This window comes from Caloenas nicobarica, chromosome Z, assembly GCF_036013445.1.
Source record: "Caloenas nicobarica isolate bCalNic1 chromosome Z, bCalNic1.hap1, whole genome shotgun sequence".
Classification (NCBI taxonomy): domain Eukaryota; kingdom Metazoa; phylum Chordata; class Aves; order Columbiformes; family Columbidae; genus Caloenas; species Caloenas nicobarica.
Window position 1 is genome coordinate 98,765,551 of NC_088284.1, and position 18,597 is coordinate 98,784,147.

The 18,597-nt window shown below is 64.4% G+C and overlaps 1 protein-coding gene across 1 annotated transcript; it reads right to left on the minus strand.

Annotated features, from left to right (window-relative positions):
* Positions 1-272: 272 nt before the first annotated feature.
* On the minus strand, positions 273-17,907 carry SLC6A9 (solute carrier family 6 member 9). The gene is made up of 14 exons (XM_065657863.1): positions 17,793-17,907; positions 15,244-15,384; positions 6,600-6,756; positions 6,317-6,448; positions 4,931-5,183; positions 4,723-4,855; positions 4,270-4,404; positions 4,086-4,189; positions 3,770-4,007; positions 3,547-3,681; positions 3,150-3,249; positions 2,782-2,882; positions 2,415-2,585; positions 273-2,204 (listed from the first exon to the last, which is right to left on the minus strand). The coding sequence occupies exons 2-14, from the start codon at positions 15,271-15,273 to the stop codon at positions 1,992-1,994; spliced, it is 1,902 nt and encodes a 633-aa protein (XP_065513935.1). The 5' UTR covers positions 15,274-15,384; positions 17,793-17,907; the 3' UTR covers positions 273-1,991.
* Between the last annotated feature and the right edge of the window lie 690 nt (positions 17,908-18,597).

Below are 18,597 nucleotides of genomic sequence, written 5' to 3' on the forward strand. Positions count from 1 at the left end.
TGGGAGGCAGAGCCCCCCCTCAGCTCACCCAGCCATGGGACAGCACTGGGGACTCCTGCCCTGCAAGGTGCCCAGGGCACCCATGGGGCAATGCCAGCTGCCCTCACTGTTCTGTGGGATGCTTGCTGCTCCCCTCCTTGGGGACAATGCCCTCCTCCTGCAGGGTAAAGCCCCTGTCCCACAGCCTCTGCCTTTGCTCCAGCTAGTTTGGTAGATCCGAGCCTGGCAAGGGAGCATCCCATCCTGGAGGCTCAGTGCCAGTCCTGGGCATCCAAGGGGGAAAAGGACTGCACCCATGGGACATGGTACCCCACTCTCCAAATCCATCCCCCTGGGTCCCCAAAGAAGGGCACAGTGGGACACAGCCTCAGGAATATAAATCTCATTAAAATCTAGGATACTTTAGAACTCTACACCGGGAGACACTGGCACAGGCAGCGCTGCCCAGGGACGCGCGCATTATTGCTAACAATTAGAGGTGAAGAGTAGCGGCGTGACAAGTGGGGCAGGGCACGGGCACCATGCAGGAACCTGCACCCCTCGCCGCAGCACGGCGGAGGGCTCGGGATGGGGCTGGGGGAGCTGGAACGTCCTGCTGGGGCTCAGCGCCCACCACCTGCTACTGCCGTGCCAAGCCGTGCCTTGTCCCTGTGCCAGCCTTGAGGCTGTGCATGGGGAGCACAGGGCTCCGGCTGGGAGGGGAGCGGCGGGGTGGGAAAGGTCCCACCCCATCTACCCCAAATAGATAGCTCCAAGCCCTTTGGCTGGAGCAGGAAGACAGATTTTAAACCACTCAGCCTTGCCAGTGCATCTTGCTCCACTAATACTGGTTGGGGACTGAGTGTCCCCGGATGGCTCGGAGTGAGCGGGCTGGCACAGCCCTCCATGTCTCCGGTGGTTCCTCTCGCTAGCAGCAGCTGGGGGGGCCAGTCCATCCTGCTCCCCCTTAGCACCATGGAACATCCCCCCTGCCTGTGCCGGGGCTGCTAGGGAGAGCTGGACCCTGGCCCTGCCGCATCACCCCTCAGCCAGGCTTAAGTGCTCCCCAGCCTTCTGCTCCACCACAGGGCAGGCAGCAGTGCCAGGCTGTGCCCGCACTGCTCACAGCTGTGCCCAGCTTTGTGGGCAGTGCCTGGACACCCGGGTGGGCACCCACAGCCCCCCGACAGGGCTGCAGAGTGCCGTGGGGTGGTGGGTTGCATGGGGAGGGGGGGATACCAGCTTGCTGCCTGCACAGCCCCGGGGTAGGGTGCATATGTGTGTGCCCACGTGTGCTGCGTGCATGCCCGTACTTTGTCTGCGAGGGACACGCACACATGCACGTGTGCTCTAAGTGCTTGTGTCTTGTGCCATGAGATCCCACTGCCCATGCAGACAGCGTGCTTGCCCCCATCTCCCTGTCCGGGCCCAGTGCCTGGCACTGTCCCTGGTCATGGCCACCCGTGGGACCCTGCAGGCTCTGAGCCACAGCAGGTGCCCACCTGGGCCAAGGGTCCCTACAGTGCCAACCCTTGACATGACATCCCTGTGCGCATACAGCTCGGGGCAGCCACGGGCAGCCCCTGCGAGCCCTAGCCTTGGTCCCACCCCACGCGCTATCCCCATGGATAGGCCAAGAGGGTGCCCCATGGCAGGGCAGGCAGCCTGGCTGCAGGGGGGCTGGGAGCCGGGGAGCATCCCACTCCCTCCCATCCTGTGCATCCCCTTGGGGCAGGGCCCCTGCAAAGTGCCTCTGGCTCCTGCCCACCCAGGGCTGTGCCCCCTCCTCTCTTGTCCCAGCGTCTCGCACAAAGGTTACCGTAAACACAAGGGTTAACGAACGCCACGGGGGAAGGGGGGGGTGGTTAACCGACGAGGAAGTGGGGGTCTCGGGGACTGGCGCTGAGAGCCCCCCGCAGTCCGGTGCGGCCCGGAGCCAGGCTCCGCCAGCGGAAGGTGCGAAAGTGTCACCGCGCGGGAGGGGTTAGAGGGGGTGCAGGGATGGCGGGGGGTCACAGTCTGGAGTCCTGGCTGTGGGCTGAGCCGTTGCTGCCCTGCACAGGGGAGGCAGCTGCTGCCTCGCTCTGGCTCTTCTCCGGCTGCAGAGGCTGCACCTCCAGGTGGGACTCGGTGGAGGGGCTGAACGCTGGGGCGTAGCGCCCGCTGCGGTGCTCTGCCAGCGCCGGGCCCCAGTCCTTGCTTGCCTTGGTAGCATTTTTCAAGCGCTAGAGAGGGAGGAGATGGGGACAGGGTTAGCACCCGCCATGTTCCCCTGCCCCAGACTCCCCCAGGGGTGCCCAGAGATGGGGTGCCCCATGGATGCTGTCTGCACGCAGCTGCTGCAGGGTACCCACAACTCCGGTGGGGTGGGGGACAGCCTTGTGGGTAGCCCCAGGTGGGACATGGACAAGGGGGTCTGGCCCCTGGCTACTCACCTCTAGCAGCGTGTCTCCCTCGGAGCGGCACACTTTGTAGATGGCGTAGATGGGGATGCAGATGACGGAGGAAACTGCCATGAGGAAGCCGATGCTGATGGCCCAGGTGGGGTAGACGTAGTCATTGTAGGAGATGGGCTTGTACTGGATGACTGTGAAGACCAGGATGAACTGGGGAGGGACAGGCAAGATCAGCCAGTGGGGAGCAGCCAGCCTGCTCTGTGCCCCCCCAACTGCCCCACTCTGCCCATCCCTGCTGCTCCCCTGCAGCCCAGCACCCCCTTCCCAAGGGTGGGCAAGTGGGAGCCCAGGTGAGGTCCCATCCCCCTCCTGCTATGGCCCCATGCTCCATGGTGGCAATGCTCACAAAGATGATGGCAGGTGAGATGAAGCGCCAGCAGATCTGGAAGAAGAGTGGGGGTGGGAAGCCGAGCATCATCTCAATGTCCTTGAAGTAGTTGTGGTGCCCTGTGGGGACATGCGGCCATCAGCCCCAGTGGGACCCCGAGCCCCCTGCCACCCCTGCCCAGCACCAGCTCCAGACCCCAGCTGGTGGGACCCACCAGGCTGTTCAGGTCATGGCTGCCCTCATTGGCCAATGGCCTTGCATGCCTCAGCCAGTCAGCACACAGGAAACCACTGATTGGACAGAAGTTAGCACACATCGCCTCCCCTTCCCCACTGGTTGGCTGGGGCAGCCCTGCCAGCTGATTGGCTGTACATGGTTGCACCTACCGTAGATGTACATGATGGCCACACACATGATGCAGGAGATGACAACCAGGGAGAAGCTGGCAGCATAGTTGTCCATCAGCAGGAGCCAGTAGATGCCCGCCTGCAAGAGGGATCCATTGGCATGGCTGCCCTGGTGGTACCACCACTGTCAGCAGGGCAACAGCACAGCAACACACAGCCTGGATACCGCCGTGGTTGGCATGGCAACGCCTGATGCCAGGGTTGGCATGGCAACACTTAGTCTCGATACCATCTCCACTGTTGGCATGGCAACACCAGGCCTTGGGTGCCATCACCACCACCGCGCTAGTCATGGCAAGAATGCGGACATGGCTGATAGTGTGGCAAGGACATGATGGCAACAGCGCCCTTTCACCATAATCCCATGGTCACCTACCTGTGTGGTGAGAGGGATGCCCAGCAGGAAGCCCACCACGGCCACTCCCAGTGTCACAAAGGTCTTCTTGCGGATGATCCACTCATTGCCCACCTCGTCCACAATGGCCGTGACCAGTGTCTCCAGCAGGCAGAACTGTGTGTGGGGCAGAGAGGGTAGCATGTCACTACCTCGGCCCCACTTTGCCACTCCACCCCACCACAGTGGCCCCACCATGACCTACCTGTGTGCCCAGCCCCAGGAGGATGAGCATGAAGAAGAAGAGGATGGACCAGAGGGGCGAGATGGGAAGCAGGGTGAGGGCTTCGGGGTAGGCAACAAAGGCTAGGCCAGGTCCGTGGTCAGCCACCTTGGAGACATCAACGCCCAGGTGGTTGGCCATGAAGCCCAGGATGGAGAAGATGACGAAGCCAGCGTAGACGCTGGTGGCGCAGTTGGTGATGCTGATGATGATGCTGTCCCTGCGGGAAGAGGGGTCAGGGCCAGCAGTGGGGCTAGGGGGCTACAGAGGGACTGGGAGGCCATGGCCAGGCACTTACCGGTAGCAGTTGTTGTGGAACTTGTTGTAGGAGGCCATGGTGATGAGCCCACCCCAGGCACAGCCCAGCGAGTAGAAGATCTGCGAGGCCGCGTCACCCCACACCTGCAGCGGTGGGGTGGTCAGCTCCGTGTCCCCCAGCCCTGTTGTCCCCCTGCCACCCACCACCCCTCATCCCCACTCACCTTGGCATTGAGGATCTTGTCCCACTGGGGTGTCAGGTAGTACATGATGCCAGTGAAGGCCCCCTCCAGTGTGATTCCGCGCACAAAGAGGATGGTGAGCACCACGTAGGGGAAGGTGGCCGTGAAGTACACCACCTGCGGGGAGGCACCTCGGTGGGGCGGGGCCGGTGAGGGGTGTGGCCTGGGGCAGGGGGTGGGGCTATGGACTGGGGGAGGGGAGCAACGGGCCAGGTGGAGAGGGTACAGCCCAGGGGGCAGGGCTACAGCCAGGGAAGGTGGGGCCATGGCCACACGGGAGGAGCTGTGCCCATAAGGGGTGTGGGCTTTCCCAGAGTGGGAGGAGCATGCACAGGGGACTGGGACCACGCCTAAAAGGGCTGGGGCTGTGCCTAAAACGGGTGGGGCCACATCCAAGCCCAAGGGGTGGGGCGCAGAGGTGGAACCCACTGGTACCTTCCCCGAGGACTTGACACCTTTGATGAGGCAGAGGAAGACGACGATCCAGGAGACGCCGAGGCAGCCCAGGAGGGGCAGCCGCACCTCACCCAGGTTCCCGATGTCATCCGACAGGTCCAGCACGTACCTCCTGTGTGGGGGACAGCTGGTGTCAGCAGGGCCCTGCCATCACCACCTCCCTGTCCACCGTCCCTGTCCCCAGTACCTCCAGTACTCCTCGCTGGGGCTGGTGCGCTTCTGGGTGGCATTGAAGAGGCGGGTGAGGTTGAGGGCGGCGCGGCTGGAGAGGTTCCCGTCCAGCACCCCCACGCAGTCGGGTGTGTTCCAGGTGTTGCTGCAGTACGTCCAGGGCAGCACAGGCGTCATGGACACAAAGAAGTAGTAGAAGGCAATACAGATCACCACGTTGTAGTAGATCCCGATGTATGTGGACACCACCATCATCCCGTAGCCCACGCCTGGGAACAGCACCGGGGAGGGGTGAGCGGCATGGTGCAGCACGGCGCAGGTACGGCGCACGGCACAGGGGTTTGTGGGGGGTGCAGGCAGCACGCGGTGCTGTCGGCAGCCTTGCTGCCACTCGGGGCCCGGCTGCAGCACTGGGGCGGGGAGCACCGCACAGCTCAGCCCACCGCTGTGCATGGGGTCCTCTACCTTTGAGGAAGCCCTGTGGTGCTGAAGGTCCTGTGGGATGCATGGCAACCCACACAGGGTGCATGGCCTGCAAGGCTGTAGGCAAACCCTTGGGGTCTAGAGGCCTCCTTGGAGAACCACTGGGTGGGGCTCTCTCTTTGCATGGCCACAGTGACTTTAGGGCTGAAGCTACCTGGTGCAGGTGACAGAGACCACACAAGCATGGGGACATGCACCTAGGCTGAGCACACCACAGTGCAGAGCATGTAGGAGAGTGTGCATGGGCTGCCCACACTCAGACATGACATGCGGGCACGTCACCTGGCAGGCAGTGTGTGGGTGTGTGTCGGGGAGCCGGCAGCATGGGAGCACACCAATGTGCCAGGAGGTGCACCCAGAGAGGGGTCCAGCCATGGCAGGGCAAGCTCTGAGCACAGCCAGCACCCATGCACATGGGTACAGCACTCACTGCCTGTGGTGCGGGGAGAGGACCACAAGACGATGCCCACAGCCGGCGGGGACGCAGGCACCCGTGGTGTGTTCGGGGACCTCTGCAATAGTGATGCACTGGGGACATGTGTGGCATGTGCAGGGACGTGTGTGTAATGCCTGCAGTGGATGCCAGTGCAGAGCTGGGGTATGCGCAGATGATTCGCGTGTGCGGGGACATGTGTAATGCACGCGGGGGATGCTGGGCAGGCGGTGCGCACAGGGCAGCGTGGCACAGGGTGGGTGTGTGCCCAGGGGACCTGTGCAACGCGGGCAGTGATGTGTGTGCAAGGCATACGTGTGCAAGGTGTGCGGGGCTGTGCGAGCTGCAGGTGCCTGTGCGGGGCCATGCAACGTGCCAGGGGTGTGCGTGCAGGGGACACACGGGGTGTGTGGGGGCCAGACCATGTGGCTGTGCTGGTAGGTACAAAGTACCAGTGTGTTCTGGTGGGGACAGACAGCCCCTTACCTTTGAACATGGGGCTGACCCTCCAGACGCCGAGACAGCCCTGGCTGGCAAACTGCCCGAAGGAGAGCTCCATGAAGAAGAGGGGGATGCCACAAAACACCAGCATGATGAAGTAGGGGAACATGAAGGCACCTGGCAGGCAGGAACCAGAGGTGAGAGTGGGCAATGACCCCCAGCATGGTTGTGCCCCCCACACCTGGCATGTGGGGCCAGAAAGCACTGGATGGGGCCAGGCACACACCCCCACCCCTGCCCAGGGACACCATGGCCCCCTGACACCCACCTCCCCCATTGCGGTAGCAGAGGTATGGGAAGCGCCAGACGTTGCCCAGCCCCACGGCGTAGCCCACGCTGGTCAGCACGAACTCGATCTGGTTGCCCCAGTTGCCGCGCTTGACGCTCTTGTCCTGCTTGCCCCGCTCCCCGGGCACAGCGCCGTTCTGCAGAGAGATGCCACAGGGGGAGTCAACTGGGGAGCCCCCTGCCAGTCCCATCAGAGGGGCGACAGCTGCCGAGCAGGGCAGAGTGGTCCCCCACATCCCGCCCCATCCCTCCCCCATGCCGGCCGCCCCACTCCACCATGCACAGGCAGTGCCAAGGAAGGGGGAGGGCAGCGCTGGCAGCCCCCCCCGATGAATAGCTTTGCCTGGAGTCGGGCTGCAGCGAAGGAAGAGCCTGCAACTCATACAAAGCAGGTCCGGGCGTTGGAGCACAAAGGAGCCTCTGTTCCTGTGCCCCCCCTCCCCACGGCCAGCAAGAGAGAGGCCTCTCTGGGTGGTCACTGCCCACGGCTGGGGGAGAATGGTGGGACCCCCGGGGTAAAACAGGGCCCCCCCTCAATGGGGAGCAGGGTGCAGTGACTAGAGCAGGCTGGATGTCCCCCAGGAAAGGCATCCTGCCACAGCCAGGGTCCTGCCGCTGGCTCAGTGCCCAGTGAGAGCACCGTGCTCGGGGCAGTGCAGGGGGGTCCCATGCAGGTGGGTCCCCTGGGGACAGCCCCAGCACCCAGCTGTCCCTCACCGCAGGGGACCTGGTCAGGGCTGGATGGGGACAAGAAAGGGTGCTTTGTGCAGGCTGCCACACAATGTGAGCTCACACCGGGGACAACAACAACAACGGGGACAGGCGCCCGTCACCCCCGGCGGAGATGGCACCCATCACCCCATGGCCCTGTCCCAGTGTGGCCCCGGGCTCACACTAATGTCCTGCCTAGACACTGTCAAGCTCTGGCAAGCTGAGCTGAGGGCAGATGGCATTTTGGGGTGCTGTGGGTGCCCCAAGCCCTCCCATCCCCACCTGAGGCCAAGTGATGGGTGCACAGGATGAGGGTGCTGGTCAGTCCAGGGCCCCACAGCACATATGACCCTGTGGGAGCAGCATGGGGTGCCAGCAGCCCTAGGAGGACACTGGAGCTCCATGGTCCCAGTTTCCTCACCACAGACACCCCCGTACCCATGCCCACTCATACTGCTCCCCCCGACTACACCCCCCATCCCACGTGTGCCCCCCGTGATGGCTGATGCGGGCAGCGAGGGGGCCACAAATGGGAGCCGTCGCTTCGGATCTGCTCATGCCGGCGGGGCGCGGGCAGCAGGCGCGGTGCACCTAACCGTATCATTCGATTAGGGCCGGCACAGCCGGGACGTGATGCCCAGCGACTCCAGCACCGCGCTGCCAAACAAAGCCATCTGCTGCAAGCGGGGCCCGCACGCGCCGGGGGCTGTGGGGGGGGCTGCCAGGGCGCAGGGCTGGGGGAGAGGGGCGATGGGTGGATCGCTGGGTGCTTTGGGCAGGGTGACAGGGGCTATAGGGGTGATACGCTGGTCATGCCCAGCCAGGACACCTGGGTGCCCAGGCCAGACCCCGTGGGCAAAGGCTCTGTCAGAAATGAACTCACAGCAGCCCCGGGTGCTGGTAGAGCCCCCCACCAAGGGAGGCTCTTATTGTAGGGTGCTGAAGGAGAACGGGGCTGAGGGGTCGCCGGGCCAGGGGGGACACTGGCACTGTCCCTACGCTGGGGCACATTGCCCACTCAAGCAGGCTGATCTGATCGGGAAGTCTCTGATTAAGCTGCTCACACTAACGAGGCTCCTTAATGAGCAGCATGGCCAGCAGGAGGGGGGCAGCGCTCCAGCCTCCTTGCAAAGGGTCTTGTTGGGGGACAACACTGCATGGCCCTGGCTCAGCCTGGAGCCCCAGTGCCCAAAGGAGACCTCATCCCTGTCCCAAAGCCACCCCTCTGCTCAGGTGCCCCCAGCATGGCTTCACCCCTGTGCCCGATGGGGCACCCCAGCTTTGAGCCACCTGACACCAGTGCAATGAGAGCACCAGGCCTCTGCTGCCCCCCACCACTTCTCTGCAGCACGGGGCTTCAGCACACTTGTCCTCAGCAAGGGGGCAGCCACATGTGTGTCCATGCGTGCACAAGCATGCACACGTGCGCACACGCTCGCGTGCTCACCCATCGGCTTGCTACCATCCCCCCCTCCCCAAATCTGGGAAGGTTGTCCCGTCCTTTACACTCATTAACTACCCTCCCAACCCCACACGGTAAAAAAAGCAGGGAACACAGAGAACCCAGGCATCCAGGAAGATGAAACCCACACCCCTGCCTGCTGTGGCGCTGGGACAGAGCTGGGCTGCAAAGGGGAAGCTGCACCCCAGCAAGGATGCAGCCTCTCTATGGCGGGGGTCCTGTTCCCACACCCTAAATTTTACATGCATGTGCTCTCATGCAGCTCCAAAGATGCCTGGCTTGGGTGAAAACATTGTGGAGGGAAGGAATGATGCCCCGGGCACCCCAAATGTCCCCAAAGGGGGACAGTCGGGGTGCCCGGGGCATCTTTCCTCCCCCTTCCCCAGCTCAGCAGAACACGCATCATCCATCACGCCGCCTGGCACCGGAGCCTTTCTCATGCTAAGCAGCATTGCCTTGCACAATGACAGCTTGGCTGGGGTGCCCGGATGCCCCCCACTTCCTGAAGGGGCCCTGATTTATGGCTGGGAAGCTCATGGCGGTGGCAGGGTCGATGCTGGCAGGGGATGTCCCCATGGGAGGCATCTCCAACATGGTCACCACCCCATTTTTCCCCACTCAGACTACCCCATGGAGGTATTTCAGCCTACCAGAAGCTCTCCATAGGACATCAGCCTTATATAGCCCTCCTGAACCAGTGAGGGACCCCCAATTCCTTCCCCAGCCTCCTAACAGGGTGCCAGGACTGCTCCCGCAATGCAAATGCAAGGTACCAGTCAGCCCTTGATGTCATCAGCTTGATGTCATTGCTCTTCACCATGGTGATAGTGATGCAGTCATGGCCGGGCAAGGCAGGGGCTGCCAGAGGGTACAAATAGATGCTAATTACATCATTTGCCAAAATAGCTGCCTGGGGCAGGGGGACCCCAGCCTAGGGTGGGGGTCCCTGGGCATGGAGGGATGGGGTGACCTGGAGAGCAGTCCCTAGGGATGGGGTGACTTTGAGAGGAGTGTCCCAGGTGCCTCCACTGCCCCACCACAGCTCCTAGGTGCTGAAGTGGGGAGTGCCCCGTAACCAGCTCCCACATTCCCTGCCCCTGGCACATGGAGCGCTGAACCCAGAAGTGCCAGCCCCATGCCGGAGGCTGCCTTGCCCTGCCAGCCTGCCCATCCTGGCTCTGCCAGCCCCACTGGCACATCCCACCCATCTCTTCCTCTCTCTGTGGTGCCCTGCACTGTGTGTACCCCTGACTCAGTGCAACAGAGGCAAGGGGCACAGGCACCCAGCATGGCGTGGGTGGTGGCAGCATCAGCCATGGGTGCCAGGATGGGCACAGGCAAGCGGGCACTCCCAAGGCCAGGCGGATCCAATGCTGAGGGCTATGTCCAAATCTCAGGACTCCCCAGCAGTTCTACACAGCCCTGACCACTCCCTGAGCACGCTCTGGCACCCACCCGCAGCAGCACCAGCCCAGCCCAAGATGCCACGTGGGGCCGGGGCAAGTTTCGATATTGCTTGCTGATGTCCGTGAAATGGCGGGGGGGGGTGGGGAAAAGGAGAGGATCTACACCAGACTCTGCCCCTGCAGTACTGAGCAAGGCAAAGGGGTGCTGCGTACCCCTCTTGCAATTAGTAGGTTCCAGAGTTAATGAACACACAACTGTCGGACAATCTCTTCTCACTCCCAACACAACTGAGGCTATAGAGGGTCTTGGTGCCATGCTGTGCCCTCCCTCCCCCAGGGCACCTGACATCCCTGGCTGTGGGACTTGGGGGTGCCTCCTCAGCCTCCCACGGCACAGAGCTGCAACTGTGCCTCAGTCCCGCAGAGCCATCGCCCCAGAGCTGGCACAAAGGGACTTGGAGAGCCATGGCAGTGGGGGAACGGCACTGGTACGGCTGCCATCCAGCCCGGCCCCCTGCTCTGCCCCCCGCCGACCCCGCTCTCGCCTCCCCACTGACCTGCCGAGGGGGCTGGGGGGGGCCCAGCTGCCTGTGGCTGCCATCCGGGGGGCCAGACTGGCCGGCTCGGCTAATCCCCAGCTTCATTGGCACCTTGAGCTCCAGCGCAGCAGCCACACGCCCGCCTCCCCCCGCCCGCTGCCTCTGGTGCTTGGCACCACTTCCCGCTTGCCTCCCGGCCAGGCTCAGCCCCTTGCCGCCCGCCCTGCTGTGGCACAAGTGTCCCACCACGCCACTCACCCCAGTACCATCCCTGCCTGCCTCATGCCACAGGGATCCTCGTGCCTCAGTTTCCCCTCAATGAGCCGTGCCCCCACGAGGCAGGTGCCCCCCCGCAGGCAGGGCAGGCTGCGCAGCGGGCTGAGCCCCATCCTGCTTAATGAGGCCTCATTAGCTGGGTCCAGCTGCTCAAAGCTCTGCACGCTCTGGTGGGCAGCACTGCCCTCCCCACAGGCACTGCTGCCCGTCTGGTTGGGGCAGGGGCCTGTATTTGGAGCATTGCAGAGAGCCCTGTTCCCTCAGTGCCCCCCATTCCCACACCCCAATGCGCCCAGCCCCACACACGCGTTCCTGCCCCTATGCCCATCACCCACGTAGCCGCCTGGCCCCACATGCCCAACCCCAACCCGGGGCACTCAAGGGCTGAGGGGACTGGGCATGGCCCCGCTGGGGGATGGAGGTGCGGGGACAAGCCTGCCCACTGGCATATCCCCAGCTTGGTGCCATGCTACTTCACTCTGATGTCATACCACTGGTGACATCATGGGGTCTCCATGGCAACCCTCGCAAGGTCAGTGCCCTGCAGGGGACCATCTGGCTAGCAGGAGGGCTGTGCCATGACCCCCATGCCATCTGGCCACCCTACAGCCTTCCCGCTCAACCCCTTGCCAGTGTGGGGTGGGACCCTGGTGGGGTGCTGTAACCCGTGGGAGGGTGGGCATGGGGTGCTCCCCAGCCAGCCTTGGGGTGCCCCAGCTGCTCTCAGCCCTGCGCCCTGGCTGGGGAGCGCAGCCAAGGCGCCAGCGAGGCGTGATGGCACACCGAGGGCGGGGGGGACGGGCTGGCGCTTTCGGGCAACCATCTGGGGTCCGGGCAGCGGCGGCTGTGGGCGCACACGTGAACGACACACGTGTGCGGGGCGAGCGCTCGGCCCCCTGCGTGCCAGCACCCAGTGCTTGTCCCCATCCCCTCCTGCATCAGTCACCGGACAGTTTGGGACATGACCCATTCATGAGACAGCAGCACCCAACTGTGCCCCCCGGGACACGTGCAAACCCAGAACCACCCCACACTGTGGCAGCTCCAGTGAGCCCAGCTCAGCCCTCCCAGCTCAACCTCCAGCCCTGCCCCACATGCAGCCATGTGCCCCCCATGCCCCAAGACCCCACAAGGTGCCCACACAAGCACCTCTCCCTGCCCCAGTTCGGCTGCACCGCCTTGGCTGGGCCACCCGTGTGCCATCACCAAACACCCTGCCCTGGGCACGCTGCTCCCCATGCACCCCCAGCAGCCTGGGCATGGACCTGCCGCCCCACCCCAGGGATGCCGGGCCCTGTGCCAGCCCATGGGGGCACAGCCCTGCTCCCCTGGCAGCCTGGCCAGCGGGCAGAGGGGACTGCCAGCCCCACAGGGACATGCTGCTGGAAACGAAGGGCCCCCAGCAGGACCCTGACCTCCCCTGGCACCCCAGTCTCTAGACCAGCTGACTGGCAGTGCTGGGGCCACACCAGTGAGGCAGGGGTGCTGGACACATTTGGGGTGGCTGTGGATCTCCTAGTCCCTGTCACCTCATCCCCAAGCAGGGCTGCAGGGATGATGCCCACAGACCTGCCCCAATGCCACCATCCCCTTGACAGGCTCTTCCCATCGGGGCTGCCTTTCTCTGGCCTCATTCTCCCAGGGCAGACATGATTCTCCTGGGGCGTTCAGGCAGAATAATCCCCCGCCAACCCCCCCATTGCTGCCCCTTGGTATTCCGGGAAGGGCTCCTGCAGCCAAGAGTCACTTCCGCAGCTCCGCTGGCCCCCCTGCCCACGGCACCACACCGCTGGGGGTGTCTGGGACAGGCAGGGCCCCCCCAGCCCTTAATCCCTGGCAGCACGGTGGGAGTGGTGCCCCTGCGTCTGCCTGGGGTCGGCTGGGGCAATGGTGGGAGCCCAGCTGAGCACCCGGCTGTGGCCAAAAGCTGCCCGGTTGTGCCAGACAAGGCAGCTCCAGGAGTCAGGAGCCGCTGGCACTGCTGGAGCCTAAACAAAGTGCCCTGAGGAGGACAAAACAAAATGTCCTTAAAAGCCAGGGAGGGAGAGGCTGTCAGACCCTCCCCGCTCCCATGTGGCCCCACGGGGAGCCCCCGCCTGGCCACACAGGGACTGATCCAGCCCCTGGAGCTGGCCTGAACCCTGTTGGGCACCCACTGGGTTTGGGGGGAGCGGGAGGGTGCCCTGTCCACTCTCCTGCCTGCGGCTTTGAAGCAAGCATGCAGAGCTTCCCAGGTGCATCCACAAAATGCAGAGGCTGCAAAAGCAGGACACGACACTCATCACATCATCACTGAGGCACAGCTTCACATCACCCAGCTGCTGCCTCTGTCACCCCTGTCTCTCTCCAGGCAGGGCACAGAAGGCACTCCAAGCCCCACCACCGTAAACCTGCCCAGCCCCAGAGGCTGCACACACACCTCTGGGCAGTGGCTGTGCCACGGGAGGTCAGCTGGACTGGGAGCTCTGGCAGCACGAGCTGCACCTGCAGTCAGGGATGAGAGGGCGGGTAGAGACCAGAGGGTAGGTAAGGACTGTGCTTTGCCAGGTGACCGGCAGGGCACTGGCAGAAGTCCAAGGAGATAAGCTCCCCCAGTGACTCAGGTAGCACAGCAGCCAACACCCATCCCACCACAGCTCCTCCTGAGGCTCTTGCAGCTGGTGTGGTGCAGGGATGTTCCAGGAGCAGGGATGCTCTCACAAGGACCTGCCTTCCTCCCCACAGCCCTGCACCAGTCTCCCAGCACCCTTCCATGCAGGGGTGTCCCCTTGACCCACAAACAGTGGAGCCACGGGCAGAGGGCTGTGAGCCAGGGCAACCCCCACAGTATGTGCCAGATCCTGTGGTCCCCTGTCCATCCCCACCTCTCCACATACCCTGGCCCTAGGGTGGGCTGCTTAGGTACATCTGAGAAGCAAGTTAAAGATTGATTTGGAACAGATGGGCACTCCCACACCTGTCTCCCTGCCACAGCTGCCAGGCTTGGCCATCACACCGGTGTGATGCCGGCTGCTCCAGCCAGGGCAGGGATGCAGCGGCAGCATGGATCCACAGCAAGCACCTCAGACACACAGGTGCACATCACTGTGACAGACCCCTGACTGAGCCCAGATACATCCCTGTTCCCAGCCAAGAGCTTCTCCTGGAAATCTGCCTTCCCATCCCACCAGCCACCCTGACCCCGCTAGGCTGCCCGCTGTGGGCAGGACAGGCGCTGTGCTCCCCGCTGCAGGCACAGCAAGCGGGGCCACGCTGGGACATGCAAGCAGAGGAGCTGCAAGCATGCTGGAAGTGCCTGCTGGAGCATGCCGCTCCCCTGGCTCTTGGCTTCCCAGGGAAGTCCTGGCTCCCTGCCCTCTGGCTGGAGCGTGCAGCTATTTCAGGAAGCCCCCCGGGAAGGGAAGGGCCCGGCGATTGTGTTGGTCCCGGCGTTCAGCTCCCATCCATTGGGGAAAAAAGGAAGAGCCGAGCCCAGCCTGGGCTCACCTACCCAGTACAGCACAGGAGCCCAACAAGGGAACCCAAGCTTGGGGCTCCCAAACCACTCACTGCATGGCAGAGCTACCACAAGCACAGGGCCGTCACAGCCCTCCAAAGAGGATACACACCGAGTACATCCCGCATCCACCCAGGGCACCAAAGTCATCCCTGACACAGGCGAATGCAGGGCAGCACTCAGCGTCCTGTGACACACCACTTGTAAGGATAGAGGGTCGGGCACAGCACCTGTGCCTGGAAAAACCTGGCTCTGCCCACACACCATCCTACCAGCCCAGTCCAGGAGAGCCCGACAGATGGAGGCTGAGGGGAAGCAACCCCACACCGTGCCCCTATGGGGGCACCCAGCACAGAGAGGCGCCCGCGCCCTTTGCTGACAGCAGGTGGAGGAACTGCCTGGCTGGGGCTTTCTCGTCTTTGCCACCCACCCAGAGAGCTGGGGCAGGCGATAAGGCCAGGCAAAGCGCCTGAAATGGGCGATAGCATCTCCAGGGACGGCAACACACCGCAGCCAGGGAGCCTCGCAGGCGGCAGGCTCAGGGCAAGCGGCAGCCAGTGCCTGCCCCGTGGTCGTCATGCTGGGAGAGCACAGGGGTGGCACAAGCCCGGACAGGGGTTTCAGGGTGACACGAAGCCCTACAGGAGCCCAGGTGTTCTGCTCCCTGCACCGGGTGCTCTGGGTCCCAAAGGCAGTGACCCACACCAGCCCACTCCCCATGCCCCGGCACTTACCAGCAGCCCCTCACTGCACTTATCGGCCATCCCTGGAGGCTGGAGTATGGTGCTGGCTGCCCGCTGTGGGGTGCCTCGACTGCCTGCTCTCCGTCACGCTGCTTGCAGCACTGGCACACTTCAATCCACCGTCAGAGCAAGCTGGGCAGGGGAAGAGAGACACCAAGAGAGATGTGACTGGTGGGGTGGGCACGTCCTTCTCCTGGGCCTCCTCCTTCCTCCAAGACACAAGGGGCTGTGCCAGGCGGGTCGCTCCCCTGTACCTGCCCACAGGCACACAGCGGTGGGGCTGGCGGCAGATGCAGGACCTGGGGCTGGGTGGACTGGCAGCAAGGTCTCTTCGTTCTGGCTCCCACCCTCTCCAGAACCTCTGAACCTCCGGCACCCACCCAAGTGGCACCTCCCAGGTGTCCTCCAAGAAGCAGTTAAAGATTTACCCAGTGTGGAGAGACGATGTTGCAGGCCGCTGACTGCCACCTCCCAGCAAGTGGGTGTTGGGGGCTGTGGGCAAGACCCGGGGTCCTGCGAGCTCTCCCCCAGTGAGAGCTGGAGCCGAAATGGCTGCAGTACACGGCAGCGCCGGGACTGGGCACTGAGCAGGGCCAGCTCAGGGCTCATCTGCCGCGCAGGACACAGATGGGAAACGATTGCCTTCTGCCCTGGTGCATCGCATGCACGTGCTGTGCAAGGGGGGCTGAGCCACTGGGCTCTGCCAGGCGCCAGGTGCTGCCGGACAAGGCATGGGCACGGGCAGCCGCCTCTCTTGCCCTTACCACTGCCCCAGCCTGGGGCTGCTGGAGGCCCCAGGGGAGTACTGGGACCTGACCACACCAAGAGGGACAGTCGCTCTCGCGAAACACCAGTTTACTTGTCTGTGTGACAGCACCAGTGTTTGCAGATCCTACACTAGCACTTGGTGTCCTTGCTGGCTGGGGAAGGACCCCTGACCTCCTCCAAGGGTCTCCAAACACTTCCACCACCACTGCTGAGCACCCCAGGGCCTGTCCCAGGCTGCCAGGGGTCTGGAGTGATTGGCAGAGGGGCATGAGGCCCTGAAGCCATGGGGAGGAAGCATGGGTGGGTGGTGGAGATAAAAAGCAGGAGGCCAGAGGATGCCGGACAAGCCCCCAGCCCCGGCCACAGCCTCTCCAGTGCAGGCTGGCTGCAACCAGCAGATACGACGTCCCACCGCCAAACTCCTCCCCAGGAGCAGCTGCATTTCTAAGGGGAGCCGAGATGTCACTGCCACAAGCCTGGCTCCTTGCATTGCACAGGGACCTCTCAGAGGTATGAGATGTAGGGCTGGCAGTCAGACCTCCTCCCCACCACACACCTATTGCCAGTCAGACAAAAGCTGCCAGCCTGGCGGCCCTGTGTTCAGCCCAGGGACTCATCCTGTGTCCTTCGAGAGGACAGCGCCTAAGGGGATGGGCTGCCCCTCCCTTCAAGGTCTGCCAGGCACTGATAAGGCTTCGTGCCTGCATCATGCTGCTGGCTTCGTCTCCCAGCCTGGCAAGGAGGCAAGCGCCCAGCAAGGTGCATGGCAGTGACAGTATAGATGCAGGTATGCCCAAGGCTGCAGCGTCCCCTGGGAGAGCCAGGCATCGATAGGGATGCAACACACGGGTGCTACAGGGTGGCTCTCCCAGAGGTGCAGGATGCCACAACAGCTCAGAGGGCAGGGCGGCTTGTACCAAGATGGGATGGGTGGCATCGTGGAAGTGGGGACACCCGGACACCCACGGGATCTCCCAGCTGGGGTGACGCATCTCAGCAGGGGATGCAGCACATAGCACCCAGGAGAAGACCACGGGTGCCTGGCCACAGGATGGAGCTCCTCCGTCCCCTCCCACCCGGCGGGCGGCCCGGGACGCCGTTGCAGCCGCTGCCACCTGCGAAGCCATTTCGTCTGCCAGCATCCACCGTACCCGCCGCAGCCAGGGCTCCCCGGTACCCACGGGAGGCGGGCGGCAGGCTGGGTTGCGGCCGCCCTGCCCCCTCCCCCCCGAGGCGGCTCCGGCCGCAGACCTGCGGTCAGCTCCCACCGCAACGCGCCCGGCACCCCCCGCCGCCGCCGCCCGGTGCAGCACGGCGGCGGGGGGGCCCGGTTACATCAGCCGCCACGTGGTGGCTGCTCCGCCGCCCCGCCCCGGTACATGCCCGTGGAAAATTACCGCCAGTCCCCCCGCCCCGGCACCGGGCCGGGCCGCCCCGGTCCCCGCCGCCCCCCCCGGGTGCAGCGGCGGGCGGTCGCGCTCTGCCCGCCGCGCCTCCGCGCTCCCCCGGTACCGCACCGCCGCGCCGGGAGAGCAACAGATGCTGGACCGCCCCGCATCCCGCTTCCGCCGCCGCCCTGGCGGGGGGGCACCTCCCGGTGCCATTCCCGGTGTCGTTTCTGGTGTCGCTCCCGATGGCCCCGTCCCCACCGCCCCGGAGCCCCTCGCCGCTCCCGTCCCCTCGCCGGTAGCCCCCTCCCTCCCCGCCGCGGTCCTCCCGCGGCTGCCGGCCGGGCCGGGCACCCGGTGCCGGCAGAGGTGCGAACCTCTTACCGTGCCCATGCCGCCGCCTGGCCCCTCCCGCCGTGCTGGGTGGGCCCGCAAGGGCGCCGCCCCTCCGTGCCCGGCCCGCTGTCGGTACCGGTGCCGGTGCCGTCCCAGGCCCGGAGCCGCCGCCGCCGGTGCTGCCGACTTAATGAAAGTTTGGAGGTCGGTGGGGGCTGGCACCGCCTCTCGCCCCCGCCGCCGCGCTCCGCCCCCCGCGCCGCCGCGCTCCCCAGCGCCCCGCTCCGGTACCCGCACCCGCACGGGGGTCTCGGGCACCGCCGGGCACCGCGGGGACTCGCAGGGCGAGGGAGCGCAACCGGCACATGCGGGCACACGTCGGCACACGTGGTACACATGCACACGCGTGGGCACACGGCACACAGGGCACACATGGGCACGCTGCACACACGAGCGTGCACAGGCACATGTGGGCACACACGGGCACACCCTCCACTTGGCAGACTTGGGCACACACATGACATACTTGGCACACATGGGCACTTGCAGCCCACAGGCATGTGGACACCCAGGGGCACGTTCAGGCTCGCGCAGGCATATAGCACATGTGAACGTATATGGGATATACAGTCACAGGCTCGTACAGGGCACATGTGCACTCGCGCACACATGTTTTGACACACACAGGAGCACCGCACACAGCATACACATGCACAGATTCAGACCACCACCAGGCACAGCACCATGACGAACCCGCGCAGAGCATTGCCTGCAGGCTCCAGCTGGAATGAGTGGGGTTAGTGTGACTGTTGTACGTGTGTGCATGCATGTGGCTTTTGCACATGAGTGGGTC